The sequence below is a fragment of the Fringilla coelebs genome (assembly GCF_963513975.1).
Source record: "Fringilla coelebs genome assembly, chromosome: 2".
Classification (NCBI taxonomy): domain Eukaryota; kingdom Metazoa; phylum Chordata; class Aves; order Passeriformes; family Fringillidae; genus Fringilla; species Fringilla coelebs.
In genome coordinates, this window is record NC_140029.1 from 89,336,292 (window position 1) to 89,351,145 (window position 14,854).

The following is a 14,854-nucleotide window of genomic DNA, read 5'->3' on the forward strand; positions in this document are numbered from 1 at the left end:
ACATATGAGCCTGCAGCACCCCTCACTATCCAGACTTCTCATCTACTCACCAGCCCTAAAAGACCTCTCCTAACAGTGCCTCAGGACTCTGTTGGAAATCCATACCTCTCCTTTCCTCATTCTCTGACATGACAATGCCTGCCTTCTCCAGAACAAACTCTCTAAGAAAGGCATGAGAAATGTGCCAGTTTCTGCTCTCATCCCAGGACTCTCTCCCACACACTCTTACTTACTTTTGGTAACAACTCCCTCCAGACGCACAATGTTCGGGTGATTGAACTGCCCCATAATTGTTGCCTCACGCAGAAAGTTCCACCACTGTGAGTCTGAATATGTTGACTTCAGAGTCTTGATAGCAACCACAATACGTTCTTTCCCCGGGAGTCGCAGGGACCCACGATAGACCTCCCCAAACTCCCCTGAAGACAACCAGAGGCAAAATGACACAGATGAACTTGAGGATATGCAGCAAATCAACAGTGTGGGGAAACTGAAAGGCAAGGAGAGCAATAAGTAACTCACCTTCTCCAATCACATTCTCCATAGTGACGCAAGAGACATCCAGTTCCTTTGTGAATTCCAGCACCCCTCTGCTGGGGTCATCATATGGTTGCAGGTCTACATAGGGTTTCAACCAGACCTTCTCTGTGATAAAGGAAAACAAAAGAGCAAATTAACTTGTCAACTCTTTGGACAACCTTTTTAAAGCATAACTACAAAAGCAGAAGTGAATCCATGGGCTTCTGACAATGGCACTAAAAAAATCTACCAAACCTAGGTTGAAGATTAGAACTGTTGTAGGAAGAGGCAAACTACATCAGAAAAGCCATGTCAGTGCCTGGTTTCAAACTAATGTTTCTTTCCATTCCTTCCAACACATTCTAGGCTTCCCCCCAGTTTTATTACCCCTTTGACCCTCACCTCGCTCAAAGCCCGAAGTACTGTAATCCGGCCGTGCGTGTCTCCGACGAGCCCTCCTGGAACATCAAAAAGAGTCATGAAAATAAAATGGTCAGCAGACAGCAAAGGGAAAAGCAAGAGTTCCAAGGTGTCTGCCCTAGTTGGTTAGGAACAGAGTTCAGGGTAGCACAGAGCAAAGTGGGACCAGACACTACACCTACTTGGAACAGTACAGCTGGCAATAAAATATGATGCTTCATTAACATTTAGAAATAGAGCTTTGTTTTCATAGAGGGAGTTTTGTGCTGAGTTACAGATGAATCTCTGTTTATTTCATGTTTTCTGTACACTTTCAGTAGAATATCTCATCTTAAAACCAAGCAACAGCAGCCTTTCTGACATTGAGAAGGAAAGTAGAATTCTGTATGTGGGTAGAGGACCCCAACAGTAATGGTATATGGAAAATGATTTGAAATTACTGGATACATATATTACCACTGAACTGATCAGCAGCTATAGAAATAACTGTACCATAACCATGGTTGTATTCCTCTGTCATGACAACAATATCATACTGCTGTATTACAACAAAACTGAGAAATCACAACATATTCCTCTGCTCCCAACAGCAAACATTATCTTACAATATCAATCCCTCCACTCCTGCTAATCTAAATTATTTACTGAGACCCTTTCCATCATGCTGCAGCATGGTGGTGTTTTTCTTGTCTAACTAACCTCTACCTATACAATATCCTGTGAGATATTGTATAGGTAGAGGTCTCCCTTTCTCAAGCTCCCATAGCTCAGCTATTCCTACATCTATACCTTTTTCAATACCAAAATTCAATACTTACTTTCGCCGAAACATGAGAAATCCCACAACTAGACCAATAAATAGGAGAACTCCAAAGATAATAGAGACTATGACTCCACCAGACAGAGCTCCCGTGTCTGCAGAAACAAAGAGAGAGGCCATATCACTTAAAAGACCAATATGTATTTGTTTGGAACATACCACCAGCTAGTGGCATTGGGCAAGTTACAGCCCCTTGTCTTGCAGGCAGCAGAGCCACCAAATGGAAGGCCTATCACACTGTTATTCATGTGCATGGAGCACCTTCTGCTGGTTACCTGGTTGACTCTTATCTACAGTCTTGGTCTTCCAGTTGAGCGATTTATCCCTATGTCTGATTTCCAACTTAAATTCCATGACACTTTCAAAAGTGAAGAACAGACATTCCTTCCCCCCCAGTCCTCTCCAACAATCTGTTTGGATCAGGCCCTTCTTCCAGCTGAGTACCTGATTATACTATGGCAAAGCAAAGACATGATTTTCCCCAACAGTCTAAAGTGACTCTCTTCTTGTTTATGAAATTAATTGTATGCTCCCCTCCCATCAATATCTGGAGCTGGTCCCTTGCCTAATTACCCTATCATAAGCCCCTCACTGCTTAGGACTCCTGAAACAAGTACTGACTTACAACCTTGCAGTCTATCATATTCCTATTTTCTCAAAACTGAGCATCAGGTGGTTTCATTCTGTGATTGGATAGCTTTGAGAGAGTGTTCACATAACACAGGCTGTCTCCTTCCATTTAGGTTCTCAAGCTAAAGCTAGGCATTTCCACAAAGTACATTTGAATTCATCAGAGAAAATGCTACATTACCTCTGCCGGTCTTTTTAAAACTTATTTCCCATAATTTAAAAAAACAAAATTAAGAACTTGAAATGCATTAATGGAGAAGTAATGAGAACCTACATATTTTTAATATTTTCCCAAAAGAGACTCGGGAAACATCTGGAAGAAAGAAAATCCCCAAATAATTTTTTAAAATAAATTAGAAGACTTTAAAGCAAGGAACAAATGATACACCGACCTGTGTGGGGAAGTGTTTCCTAACATCTAGTTGAATGGCCAGCATCCATAAAGCCTAATTAACACACTAGTCATTCTTTCTCTGACTCATCCCACTAAAATTGTTAAAAATCATTAGTTTACTTAAGCAGAAATCAAGAGACAGAGCTAATGTACTTGTTTTGTTAAAATCAAAAAGCTAAGATTTGGAAGGTGAAATAGTATCTTTATTAATGAAATGGAGAAGCATTTAGATACACAGGAATTCTGCAGGAATTTAAAGGATCAAAATTATCAAATTCAGATTTAAATACAAAATTGCCACTTCTTGCAAATCTTGCTACACTAATATTCATAGACTGTAATAGCTAAAAAATGCTCCTAGTATTATCAAACAAGAACTCTCATCAAATGAAACCTTGCAGGCACTTCTTTTTAACCCCTTTCATATTCAAAATGCCTTTGTCTTGACATGATAAGGTGATCAATTTTCATTTGAAATAAAGCATAATATTGATGAAAGTATTTTCTTAATCAAAACAGTTTTGCTTGATAATTTACAGGGTAGGGTTTTCACAGGGCCTGTGTAGTACATTATTTAACTGGTTAAACATCATTTTTGTTATCATCATTTGTCACTGTGACTTCATGAAGATTTTACCAAAAACTCCTGGTGCCTAAAAGGGCCCAACCTTTATATTCCAGCAATGGTATCCCAACTCCTTATCAGCTTTTACACTGTTAATTTAACTATTTAGTTACATCAAGGTATGCCTTAGCTCTCTTCCTCATGTCCTTATTTCATTACAATAAAATTAGTCTATCAAATGCAGCACTTCAATACATGTATTTCTAAAGTTATCCATAGGGTCAAATAGGAGTCTGTGGAATGAAGAGTGAGCAAATTCCACTACAGAAAACTTTAGATTAAGGGGACGCTTCTGGGTGACCCAGGGAAAGAGGAGGTTGGACGTCAGGCCTATGTAAGATATTCTTTGACACAGGAGAAAGGTCTTCTTGTGGCCCTGATAGCTTGGCCTTCTGCACATTGTACTTTGGTGAAGAACTTTTTTCAGTGGCACATACCATCTATTTGGGCAGAGCTACATTCAGGAACTGGACTACATACAGTGGAACTGATAAAGCTGGAAAAATTAGTGCTGAGGTCCTCTGAGTTCTCCTTTTCACTAGTAACTGGCACACAAAAGGAGACATATGGTAATCATTTGACCAGCACTCAAACTTAGCCAAAATTAAAATGTCTTTCAAAAACTAAATAAAGGTCTGGTTAAGTGTTGTGCCAGTACAGCACAATAAACTGAGGCTGATCAGGTCTAAAGGGGAAAGCGCAAGCAAATTTTATAAGACCACGAGGAAGCAAGAAAAATGTCTTTTGTCTTTACAAAGCAACAGGCTTAACTCTGGGGACAAGGAACTCAGGAGAGTGGTGTCTTGCCTTACAGGCAGCAGAACACAAAAAGAGATCCATGAACCATGAGAATATACAATCTGATAGGGAAGTGAGTTTCTCTCAGATGAGATACCAGTGCTTGTCCTTTACCTGGTGGAAGGGTGCGAAATTCCTGCTCTGGGGAGTAGGGTCCAGGCCCCAGGGGTGTGATGGATCTCACACGGAGCAGGTAGGCTGTGTCGGGCTGCAGGTCTCGCAGAGTGACATTCGGCTCAAGGAGGTGCTTCACTGTGTAACGTGCCTCCTCCCCCTGCAGGAACCAAACAGGATCAAGTAACAAATGCATGCTGAACAAGAGGATACTTCCAACCCTTTGGGTGAAAGGGGGAAGAGCAAATCAGGCAGGCCTTACCTTCTCAAAGAACATGACCTCATACTCCACTGAGGTCCGGCTGCGTTGCCGTGGGGCAAGCCAAGAAACAGAAAGGCTGCTGTCATCTCTCTGTGTCAGAATAAACTGGGATACTGTCACTGGAGCTGCAGTGGGAGAGAATAGAGAACATGAGGGAGAAGTACAAACAAATTGCAAACTATGTCATCTCTCCACCAGAAGCTCTAGTCATACAATGCAACTGGAACTGAGTCTCATTGCCACTGTCATTTTTCTCTTGTGTGGTGGAAGGAGAGGGAGGTCTCTGGTTGTAATTAATTGCTTTCTGCGAATAGTGTGCTTCTGCCCAAACAGTGGAAGCATATCTGTGTTTGGCCCTCAAAACAAAATCCATCTTCCAAGAAATTACATTTATCCCAGGACTGCACTGAAAGTGTCCAATTTGAAATAAAAATGTTAGGATTTTATGCTCCTACAGCAGAAGTAGCACAACTCTCCTACGTAATGATTTATGAATGCAGCTGCGTTGCATAAGGGTAGAGTGAAACTCAATGCTCAAAATCTCTCAGCTGACTGCAAATGCATGCTGCTCATGAATAAAAAGATAATTCTCAAGAGTCTGCAAGGACTGAGGAGTTAAGCCTGGTTCTCTCCTTGTCCTTCATCATCATCAGGAAGTGATGAGGCAAGCCAAAAGTAGCTCTGCTTTTCTAGCTCAGAGTTGTGCTGCCCCCGCATAGCATCAGGAAGAAAAGTCATATTTTGTTACTAAATTAGAACCTGGGGAATGCACCAAGGGCTGTTGAGCACCATGATGTCGCCTTTCTATAATCACATTTCATGGTGCTCTGGAAAGTATTTACAGGACAGCCAAACTAGCCAGATTGAAGCTAACCTACAGAAATGTGTCAAGGTTTAACATCCTCATCCCTCCATGCTTTCAAAACCTTTTATTTTCCAGTTACACCAGGGTTTCAGTTGTGTTTGGTGTTTTGCAATATCTGAGTCACGGGAAATATTTTATGACACAGCCTTCATTCTTCCTGTCACACAGGTAACAATACTTGGACTGTGTGACAGGGAGGGCTTCATCCTCCTCACCTCTGTTAAGTTCTTGATGGATTCATAGCTCTTGGTGGATAATGATTTCTGCTACATTGATTTGCAAGGAATATGACTAATGGACTTTACATTCCAGAGGCACTTTAGAATCCTTATTGTACCATACCAACACGTGTGTCAGGCAGAAGAAGAAGATGGAGAAAGCTTAAATATTCACAGAGATTCCTCTTCCTTTTCGTGATGAGCAGGAAGAAATTCTCTCTGCTTCTGCTAACCTGCATGTCCAACTGAGACCCAGACAGCTGGAGCAGTTCTCTGTGGAGCAGGTCCCATTCCTGAGACACCATTATGGGCTTCCACAGTGAATGTGTAATTGGTGTAAGCTTCTAGGCCATCCACGTCCACTGCAGGTTTCGTGAGACCAGAGGCACTGGGGGAGAACACCACGGCAGCCTCGCAGGGCTCGCAGGACAGGAAATGGCAGCGCTGGCAGAAGACTGTGTAAGTCAGGTCCTTCCTCCCGCCGTGGTCACTGGGCGGCTGCCACCACAGACTCAGCTGGGTGCCAAGGAGGGAGAAGCTGACATTGCGGGGAGCTGAGGGTGGGCCTACAGGGAGCACAGAAGGAAGTGTTAGATCCAGCTGTTAATGCCCAAAGTTCTGCAACAGCTTCCCTTCTGCTGATGCATTTCAAATGGAGCCCTCTCTCCCCGCCAGCCTATCCCTCTCTGATCTCTCATCCCCATTTTCCAACCTTTTGTTTTCTCCCCCGTATTATTGTTCGTGGAATCACAGAATGGTTTGGGATGGATGAGACCTTAAAGATCTTCTAGTTCCAACCCTCCCACCATGGGAGGGTTTCACCTTTCACTAGACCAGGTTCCTCCAAGCCCCATCCAACCTGGCCATGAATACTTCTAGGGATAGGGCACCCACAACCTGTCCCAGTGTCTCATTACCCTCTTCATAAAAAATTTCTTCCATATGTCCTGTCTAAATCTACCCTCTTTCAGTTTAAAACCTTTGTCCCTTGTGCTGTCACTACAGGCCTTGGTATAAAAACCTTTCCTTCATCTTTCTTGCAGGCTCCATTAAGTAGTGAAAGGCCACAAGATGATGTCTCCAAAGCTTTCTCTTCTCAGGCTGAACAACCCCAACTCTCTCAACCTTTCCTCATAAGAGAGGTGTTCCATCCCTACAATCATTTTCAGGGCCCTCCTCTGGACTGGATCCAATAGGTCCCAGTCTCTTTTGTACTGGGTGCCCCAGACCTGGATGTAGCCCTCCAGATGAGGTCTCACGAGACAGAGTGGAGGAAGAGAATCCCCTCCCTCACCCTTCTGGCCACATGCTTTTGATGCAGTCCAAGATACGCTTGGCTTTCTGGGCTGCAAGCTCACACTGCCAGCTCACGTCCAGCAGTACCCCCAAGTTCCTCTCTGTGGTGATGCTCTCAATAAGGTCATCCCTCAGCCTGTTTGGATATTGTTCTTTCTTTCTGTGTGAAACTCACGGGTGCAAGCAATGTTCTGGCCCTCCGAAGGTGCTCGGTAGAAGCCTGCATTGCAGGGACAAGATGTAGCCCCTGACTCGTTGGACAAGCTGTTGGGGGGACACTTTAGGCAGCGTTTAGCATCCAGGGAGTGGCGGTAGAACCCTCGCTGGCAGGCTGTGGAAGGACAAACATAAGCCAACATAACATAATCAATCAACCCAGATCAACAAAAAACTTCTTGAACACTCCTTTATCTGCCTCCATTTTTTTAGTTCACAGAAATATTTAGGTTGGAAGGAACACCTCGACATCTGGCAGTCACCTAGATCAATCATGTCAGAGCAGACAGAGAGAAGAGGCAATTCAAGGTAGCATCAGTATTATGACAGGACTTTCAGACTGAAAAAGTAGATCTAATTCCTCACAGAGGCTGTATGAATACGGAATCCAGTCAACCTCAGAATCTTCCTCCAATGTAAAGCCAGACTGGTCCTCACCTTGTCCTTCAAGCTTTCCACACCACAAATAAGAACCATAAAGAGTAGCTACAAATCCTTGCACTCCTAAGAGCCTTCTGCTTGCTGACTCCATATGAGGTAGCCAGTAGGCTTTTTGGCAGAAGCATCTTTGCTGATTTCAAGTGTTGTACCAGAGCATCACCTGGCAGGGCCCTGGGGAATATCTAGGAAGCTTTCAGTTCACCTCACAGCATTGAGTGGAACTGGCTATGGAGCCAACACAGACTGCAAGAGAATAGGTGTCACATGTTTTCTACTTCCAGTCCTACCAGAGTGAGCAGCCACACTCTCTCAATAAAACATCTGACTACCTGGTTTTGCTGTGTTACTACTGATTCAATGCACAGAAGCACTGGTCAGCTTACCAGCTGTCTCAAGGTCAATGCTTCACTTCTTCAGTTGTGTAGCAGGGAGGAGAAAATCAGTGATGGGGCTTAAGACAACCTGTGAATTTAATGGTTTGCCAGCCTGTGCTAAATGAATCAAAACTTCTTTAGCTAAAGAAACAACAAACCTATTGCTAATCAGATGGTTGAGAAATGCATACACTAATTTTCTGCCAGTGCTACCACTTTGCATTTAACTTGCACATTGAGGGAATGACCCTTTTTATATATTACTATAAAAGCAACAATGTCCTGTGTAATCCTCAGGAGATCTCAATGGAGAAAACCATCTGTTCAGCAGCTTCACACAAAAGGCTTACTGTGGTGGAGCATAGGAAAGGATTCTTTATCCAGAAGACAAAAAAACCAACCCAGCCATTCCTCCTATGTGACAAAGAGGAACATCTGAGGGACCTTGAAAACTTTCCACTAACACAGGCCAAACAAGACTACTCATCATTAGTCTGCAGAAGGGATTCTTGAAGAGCCCAGAAAAGAGAAATAATCACAAGTAGGAGCAACCAGCACCTTCTGATGCCGGGAAATGACAGAACCACTCAGGAAAATCTATCATTCTGAGATACAATCATGCAACTATGTGATTAATGATTGCAAGGGCCATTGAAAATAATTACAAGGCTCAAGTATTGATTGTCACAGCCCAAAGAGATTCCATTTATACTCCAGATCAAATAATCCCTTTGAGAAACAGGCAGTAAAAGTTACTTTGATCTTCAGGCTGCTCACAACTGAGAACACTTCTACATGCTGGACTGAAGATGAAAGTTTTGAGGCCTCCTGCCCCTTTGCTCCAGCATAAGATTTGATAGTTTCTGACATTGGATCAGTTTGGGCCAGGAGGGCTTTGACGTGAAAAACAAAGGAAGTGCATGGCCACATTCATGTACAACACAGAGGTTCTGATGTTGCCTGTATAATACTACTTGCCACAGATATGACACAATATACATATACTCTTATCAGGCTGAGACAGTCCGCAAGTAAATTATAGAAATTTGAGGTTGAGAACCTTTGCAAGAATCACAGAATCAATTAGGCTGGAAAAGATCTCTGAGATCATCAAGTGCAAGTGACTGAACACTACCATTGCAACCACAGCACTAAGTGCCACACTCAGTCTTTTCTTAACTACAGGGACGGTGACTCCACCACCTCCACGGGCAGCCCATTCCAATGTCTAATCACCCCTTCTGTGAAGAAATTCTTCCTAATGTCGAACCCAAACCAGATAAAGACTATGTCCTCTTGTCCTGTCACTACTTGCCTGGGAGAAGAGACTGATCCCCGCCTGGCTACACCCTCCTTTCAGGTGTTTGCAGAGAGGGATAAGGTGTCCCCTGAGCCTCTGTGCTCAACACCCCCAGCTCCTCCAGCCGCTCCTCATAAGACTCGTGTTCCAGAACAGGTAACCCCAGGAGCGTCTCTGTGGCGGTGGGCCCTGCAGCCCTGCAGCCCACCGCCCACGCCTGCTGTGCCACCGGCGGTGCCGAGCCCCTCCAGGCGGGAGAAGCCTTGCCGGGAGCCCTCAGCCTGGCAGAGAGGCCGCAAGGCGGGAGCTGCACGGAGGGGCACTCGGCTGGCAGGGACAGATCCAGGAGGCGAGGGCAGCAGCGGGGACACGGGCTGGCGGCGGCGGCCGGCAGGGGGCGGCAGCGGCCCGCGGAGCCCGGCCCGGCCCCGCCCCGGGGCGGCGCGGATCGGCCCCGGCCCGGCCCGGCGCTGGGGCCGGCGGTGCGGAGGGGCCTGCCGGTGCTCCCGGATCCCCCCGCCCTGCCCCGCGGGTGCGGAGGTGGAGGGGCGGCTGCCCGCGGCCGGCCCGGGGGCGGGGGAGGCGGGCGCACAGCCAGCAGCCTCGGCCCCCGCCCAGCCCCGCTGGTCTCCCCGGGCCTTGGGCACCCGCTCCGGGCGGCACGATGGGAAAAACGAGTCTGGGAAAGGGCCTGCTCACCGAGCACCAGAGGGCAGAGAGGAGGGCTGGGGCGCTTCCTTCATTCCTTATTCCTTCATTCCTTATTCCTGCAGGTGCCCCTCCTGAGTCTGCCAGCCAGGCCGGGAAGGCTGCAGGCACCAGAGCGGGGCTGCCAGGGAGCTCGGCTCACCTGCTGCCCTGCAGAGCCCCGCAAGGAGCCGGAGCACAGGCCGGGGCACAGCAAATTACACAGTTGAGGAAGTTAATCACGAGCTCTGGGTTTATGGGCAGCAAAGTCTGAATGCTGTGGGGCAGGCACAGCTTTTCTGGGACTGTGAGGTGGCTGAGCCATTCTGCACCCAGCAGAGCTTTATACAGCTGGGAATTCACTGAGAGATTGAGGCAACTAGGTAAGGACCTGATTCTCTGGCTTTCTGTTGTCTCTGGTAACAGAGGTCAGGTTCATTTTCCTGTTAAAAGGCAAAGGTGCAGCTTTCCCCTTTTTTTTGCTCCTACTCCAGGCAAAACTCAGAATCAAAATGACGCTGCCAGGTCTTCCATCCTGTCACACTTTACAGGTCTGAAGAAGTCCTCCTCTGTTCTGAGTACAAAGTAAAAGCTGTGATTTCAGTCCTTATCCTGAGCTAGATTACTCCCAGTCAATTGCACAGTCTGGTATTTTCTGCTGAGGGAGCAGATCCTAAGATATTTCCCCTGCATTCACCTTCTCCCCTGATGCTCCAATAAGATACTATTCTGGTCATGAAGTACCTCTCCCTACTCCTGCCAGGTTCTCCCCTCTTCCCTTCGTCTCCTGGGAGACCTCCCCAGTCCCTACTAATCCTGCAAAACATACTTCTGGCTGCAGCTGTACTTGGGCGGAGTGGGATGAAAGCACAGATGTAGAATGAACCTGTGCTGCGATAGCAGTCGAGGCTTGTCCAGACATGACAGCTTCCCTGCCCCTTCCCAGAGGAGTGCTCTCAGGAGGGCGGGGAGAGCTCTGTAGCACCTAAGTGGAAAAACTGGCTGGGCTGTGCGAGGAGAGGGGATTGCTGGAGGAGGCCGGGGATCTTGTGCTTCAACCTTCTCCAGCTCCCCAAGCAAAACGAGCAGCGAGCAGCAGGGATTCATAGACACCAGCTCCCTGTAGCAGAGCAAAGCAGAGACACGGGGCACCTGCTGAATCTGTGAGCACTGCGTGGATCCCTATGGCCTTAGCCTTGTGCCACGCAGCTCTGGCAACAAGAGCGGAGATCTGCTGTCTTTTACCTCTCTCCCTGCAGTAATACATATCCCCCAAAACACCACACGTGTCAAACTAAGTTGCCTTAAGAAGCTGAATCTTGTCTCCTCTGCAGCCAAGGGAGAGCCCTGCACTTCTTACTCCAACAACCCTTGCTTGCTGTGACTCCAGCACCCTGGTGACTCTTTTGCTTGCTAATTGCTCTTCTTCAGAAGAGCAGGCACCACGCTATTGTGCAATACGCTTTACATGATTTCCCATGGCAGAAGAGCCATCCCAGTCCAAGAAGAACGAGGGACAGAGGAGAAACCTGTCCCCTCTGCCTCTCAACTTTCTAGTCACGGGACAAATACCCTGCTCTGTGTGTCTGACCCATCTGCCCTGAGAGAACAAGGCTGCTGTTCAAGGGTTGAGAACCAGTTGTTGAGTGAGTCAGTGTCAATCACACAGTTACAGCTCGCAGAAACTAGCTCCAGAGCTGAAAGGTCCTGGCTGAAGCCCAAGAGGGAGTGGAGAGGTGTGTGCAGGTCTTACACCTGACACATGAGGAGAAAAATCACAACTGAAAAAGAGAAGCTAAGGAGAAGGAAAGATATAAGATACAGAGGGTAGGCAAGAGAGAGGTAGACCACACTTACTCTCCTGATCCCACTCTCTGCTTACAGATACTCTGATCTCTAGCTTTCTGGAACCTCTCCCATGGCCTACAGCTAGTGTCTGCATACTCACCTACGCAGCTCCCATCGACTTCCTCAAACCCCACAGCACAAAGGCATCGGCCCACTGGTACCAGCCACTCCCCGTCAGTGCTGCAGTGCATCCTGGGGGGAGAGCCCACTTCTTCAGCTGCGTCCTCCACGCAGACCCCAGGCACTTCTGTCAGCCCCTCTGACCCTGCCAGCGTCTCTGGAAAGCGAGCCAGGCCCCGCACCGCCTCCGGGCAAGTCTTGTAGTACACTCGGACAGACACCATCGCTACGCAAGCCCCAGAGTTCTGGAAGGCCAGGTAGAAGCCCCGGCGAGAGAGCTTCCCAATGGGGCACACTTCTGTGTTCAGCTGCATGGCCCCCGACTCGATGTCCCTGCTTGTGAAACTCCGGTCTGCTGCCACAGTGTTGAGCTACGTGAAAAAGAGAAAGACAACAGCTTTACCATCTGAACAGGCCACAGCAGCTGAGATACCCATTCCTCCCAGGCCTCTTTTATATTAAGGACTTTTAGGGGCTGTCTGGTCAACTGCTTCTAATGCCACTGTATTGCATGCTTTCTTTGTGCTTGGAAGAGGTGTTAAAAATGGGGTGGGCATATTTTCCTGCCTCTGTACTTTCCATCCATCATCTCCTTCAACTGCTTTGTAGTCATTCACTGGTCTTCTACAGTACCCGGTGTTGTGAGTCTCTGAAGTCAGAGGTCTTCAAGAACTGCCCCTTTTCTGTCATAATTTTCTTTGTTTGCAAATTGCATGCAGTAAATCCACAACACTACTCAAGAGCTGTGCTTTGAAACCAACCAGGAAATTACAGCCACTTGTTTTTAGGCTGTAGTGTCTGCTGTTCAGATAATCTACTGTAAGGTGCTCCTTGCGCAGCACTCAGCATATTTCAGCACTGTAGGTACTTGGGTGAAAAATGCTCCCGTGCTTTTGCATTCCCACTGCCTCTTCAAACAAAGGGTAAGAGTGAATGAGTGAGTGAGGATATTTTCCATGCTTGAGCAAATGGGAAAGGCCTCTGTGACACCCTGTGACATGGAAGAGCTGGACTGCAGGTGGGGCGGCCTTTCTTCTTGGTGGGAGAGCCTGATAACTGATCCTCTCCTCCGCAGGCCCCTTCCCATTGTACGACACCACCCACTCCTTGTAGTTGGATTGGAGATGAAAGGCTCTGTAGAGCAGCTGCGTTTGGCAGGGATCATAAGGCATGTTTAGGAATTGTGGAGGTATCGCACAAATTCACGTTGTAGGCTGCAGGGGAGGTGGAGGAGCACTGGGGAGGGAGGGGAATCAGTTACCAGAGTTCTGCTCTGCCTGTGGTGGCCTTTATTACTCTTTGTTTCCATCACATCCCATTCAAACTGCAAAGGAAAGGGCAGTCAAATAATTCAGGTCTGTGGCTTCTATTAGAACAGAATTGGCTTAGAGAATTTCCTCTGGAAAAAAAGCAGAGGTTCTTTATTCTGCAATTCCAATGTTTCTATGGCAAGAGATCACAACGTTGAGGAATACAGCAGTGCTAAATACCTTCACACCAGGGAGAACTTCACTGTAGCAAGCCATCACCTCTAGATGTATGACACAAGACCCTAAACCTCATGGCAATCAGAGTAAATAATCAGGACCACTGAGACCCGAACTGGATTCTGTTCTCTGCTTGGTCTAATCTTGTTTTATTCCCTAAAGCAAGTAAAATTCCTTTGGTCTCTGCTTTATTATTTCTAAAAATTGGTTTAACCATCCAGCCCTGTCACAATCCTTTAGAATCCTTACCTACATGGTGTCTGGTTAAATAAGAGGTTACGCAGAACACAGGTCTGATCTCATTTGAAACCTCCTATGCCTCCTGTGGCAAAGACTGCTCTGAGCATCACAGAGGGCACTGGGGGTAAAGTTTACTCTAAGGACAACACTTACTATCCCTGCCCTTCCCCACATGCTGGTTCTCCTGGCCTGTCCCAGCCAGCAAGACACACCTAGCTTAAGCTGAAAGATATGACAAGTTTAAGCTGAAAGATATGACTCAGTCTTCACCCCCAGCAATACAGACCTTGGTGAACAGTGGGCGGCGAAACTGGATCCCAACATCTTGTTCAGACTCCATGTAATAGAGATTGAAGGTCTCTTTGCAGGTCACCACTTCACCTTTGAAGCTCTTGCAGTCCCTCACAGTAAACTTTAGCTCCACATAAACGCGCGAGGCTGCCTCACCCCGATAAATCCAGTTGGTGCGAAGCCAGTGATCAGTGTCACCCTCGGAAAGCACACTGCAATCCTGGTACATGTAGATCGGGGTACCATTTATCATCTGCTGCACTTCACTCCACTGCTCCCAGGGGAGAAGAAAACACATACTGTTAGACAGGTGTGGGAAATAAGTTTCGCTTCAAGTATGACAAAATCTTGCCTAAAAATCAGTTCTCGCATAGGGTTCGGGGCTCAAAGTCTCACCAGCTGAAAAGTCTCATACACTCAGCAAAAGCTGCATCTGGTCTAGAGCCCCTTGGCTGCCTAAACTCTGTACATAGGGAGCAAAGAGGATCCTGCAATTAGGATCTGACTTACATAGACCTTTGTACATCCCCTTCATCCTACCTTGGTTCCAGTTTACTTCTTTCATGCACTGCCTTATCTTGGAGATTGAGAAAAAGACCCACTACTTCCATGTATTGGCCACTCCTCTCTGCCACAGTTTACATCCAGGGTGTACAGTAGGACCTACCAGACCAGGATTATTATCTGCCCCTAGAAATAATGCACAGTATTTGGGGGTGAGAGAAAAGATGGCCTGGCATAATAATGGTAAGGTAAATTGCAGAAAGACTGTTCTAGAGCAAGCACTCATTAACTTGGAGTTCACGCTTCTTTAAGTGGGATATTTTGCAAAACCTAATTTAACTATTAAAACTCAGTTGATTTTCCTGAACTTCATATTGCATTAAGG

At 46.7% G+C, this 14,854-nt stretch overlaps 1 protein-coding gene across 1 annotated transcript in view; it reads right to left on the reverse strand.

Annotated features, from left to right (window-relative positions):
* Positions 1-14,854, reverse strand: part of EPHA1 (EPH receptor A1) — a gene marked incomplete at both ends in the record, with an annotated part of 32,854 nt that overhangs the window by 3,799 nt on the left and 14,201 nt on the right. The window contains 10 exons of the mRNA XM_084225422.1: positions 234-419; positions 523-645; positions 922-977; positions 1,758-1,854; positions 4,321-4,480; positions 4,583-4,707; positions 5,899-6,231; positions 7,137-7,292; positions 11,928-12,318; positions 13,961-14,236. Coding sequence (XP_084081548.1) covers positions 234-419; positions 523-645; positions 922-977; positions 1,758-1,854; positions 4,321-4,480; positions 4,583-4,707; positions 5,899-6,231; positions 7,137-7,292; positions 11,928-12,318; positions 13,961-14,236 — 1,903 coding nt within the window. The remainder of the gene's footprint in view (positions 1-233; positions 420-522; positions 646-921; positions 978-1,757; positions 1,855-4,320; positions 4,481-4,582; positions 4,708-5,898; positions 6,232-7,136; positions 7,293-11,927; positions 12,319-13,960; positions 14,237-14,854) is intronic.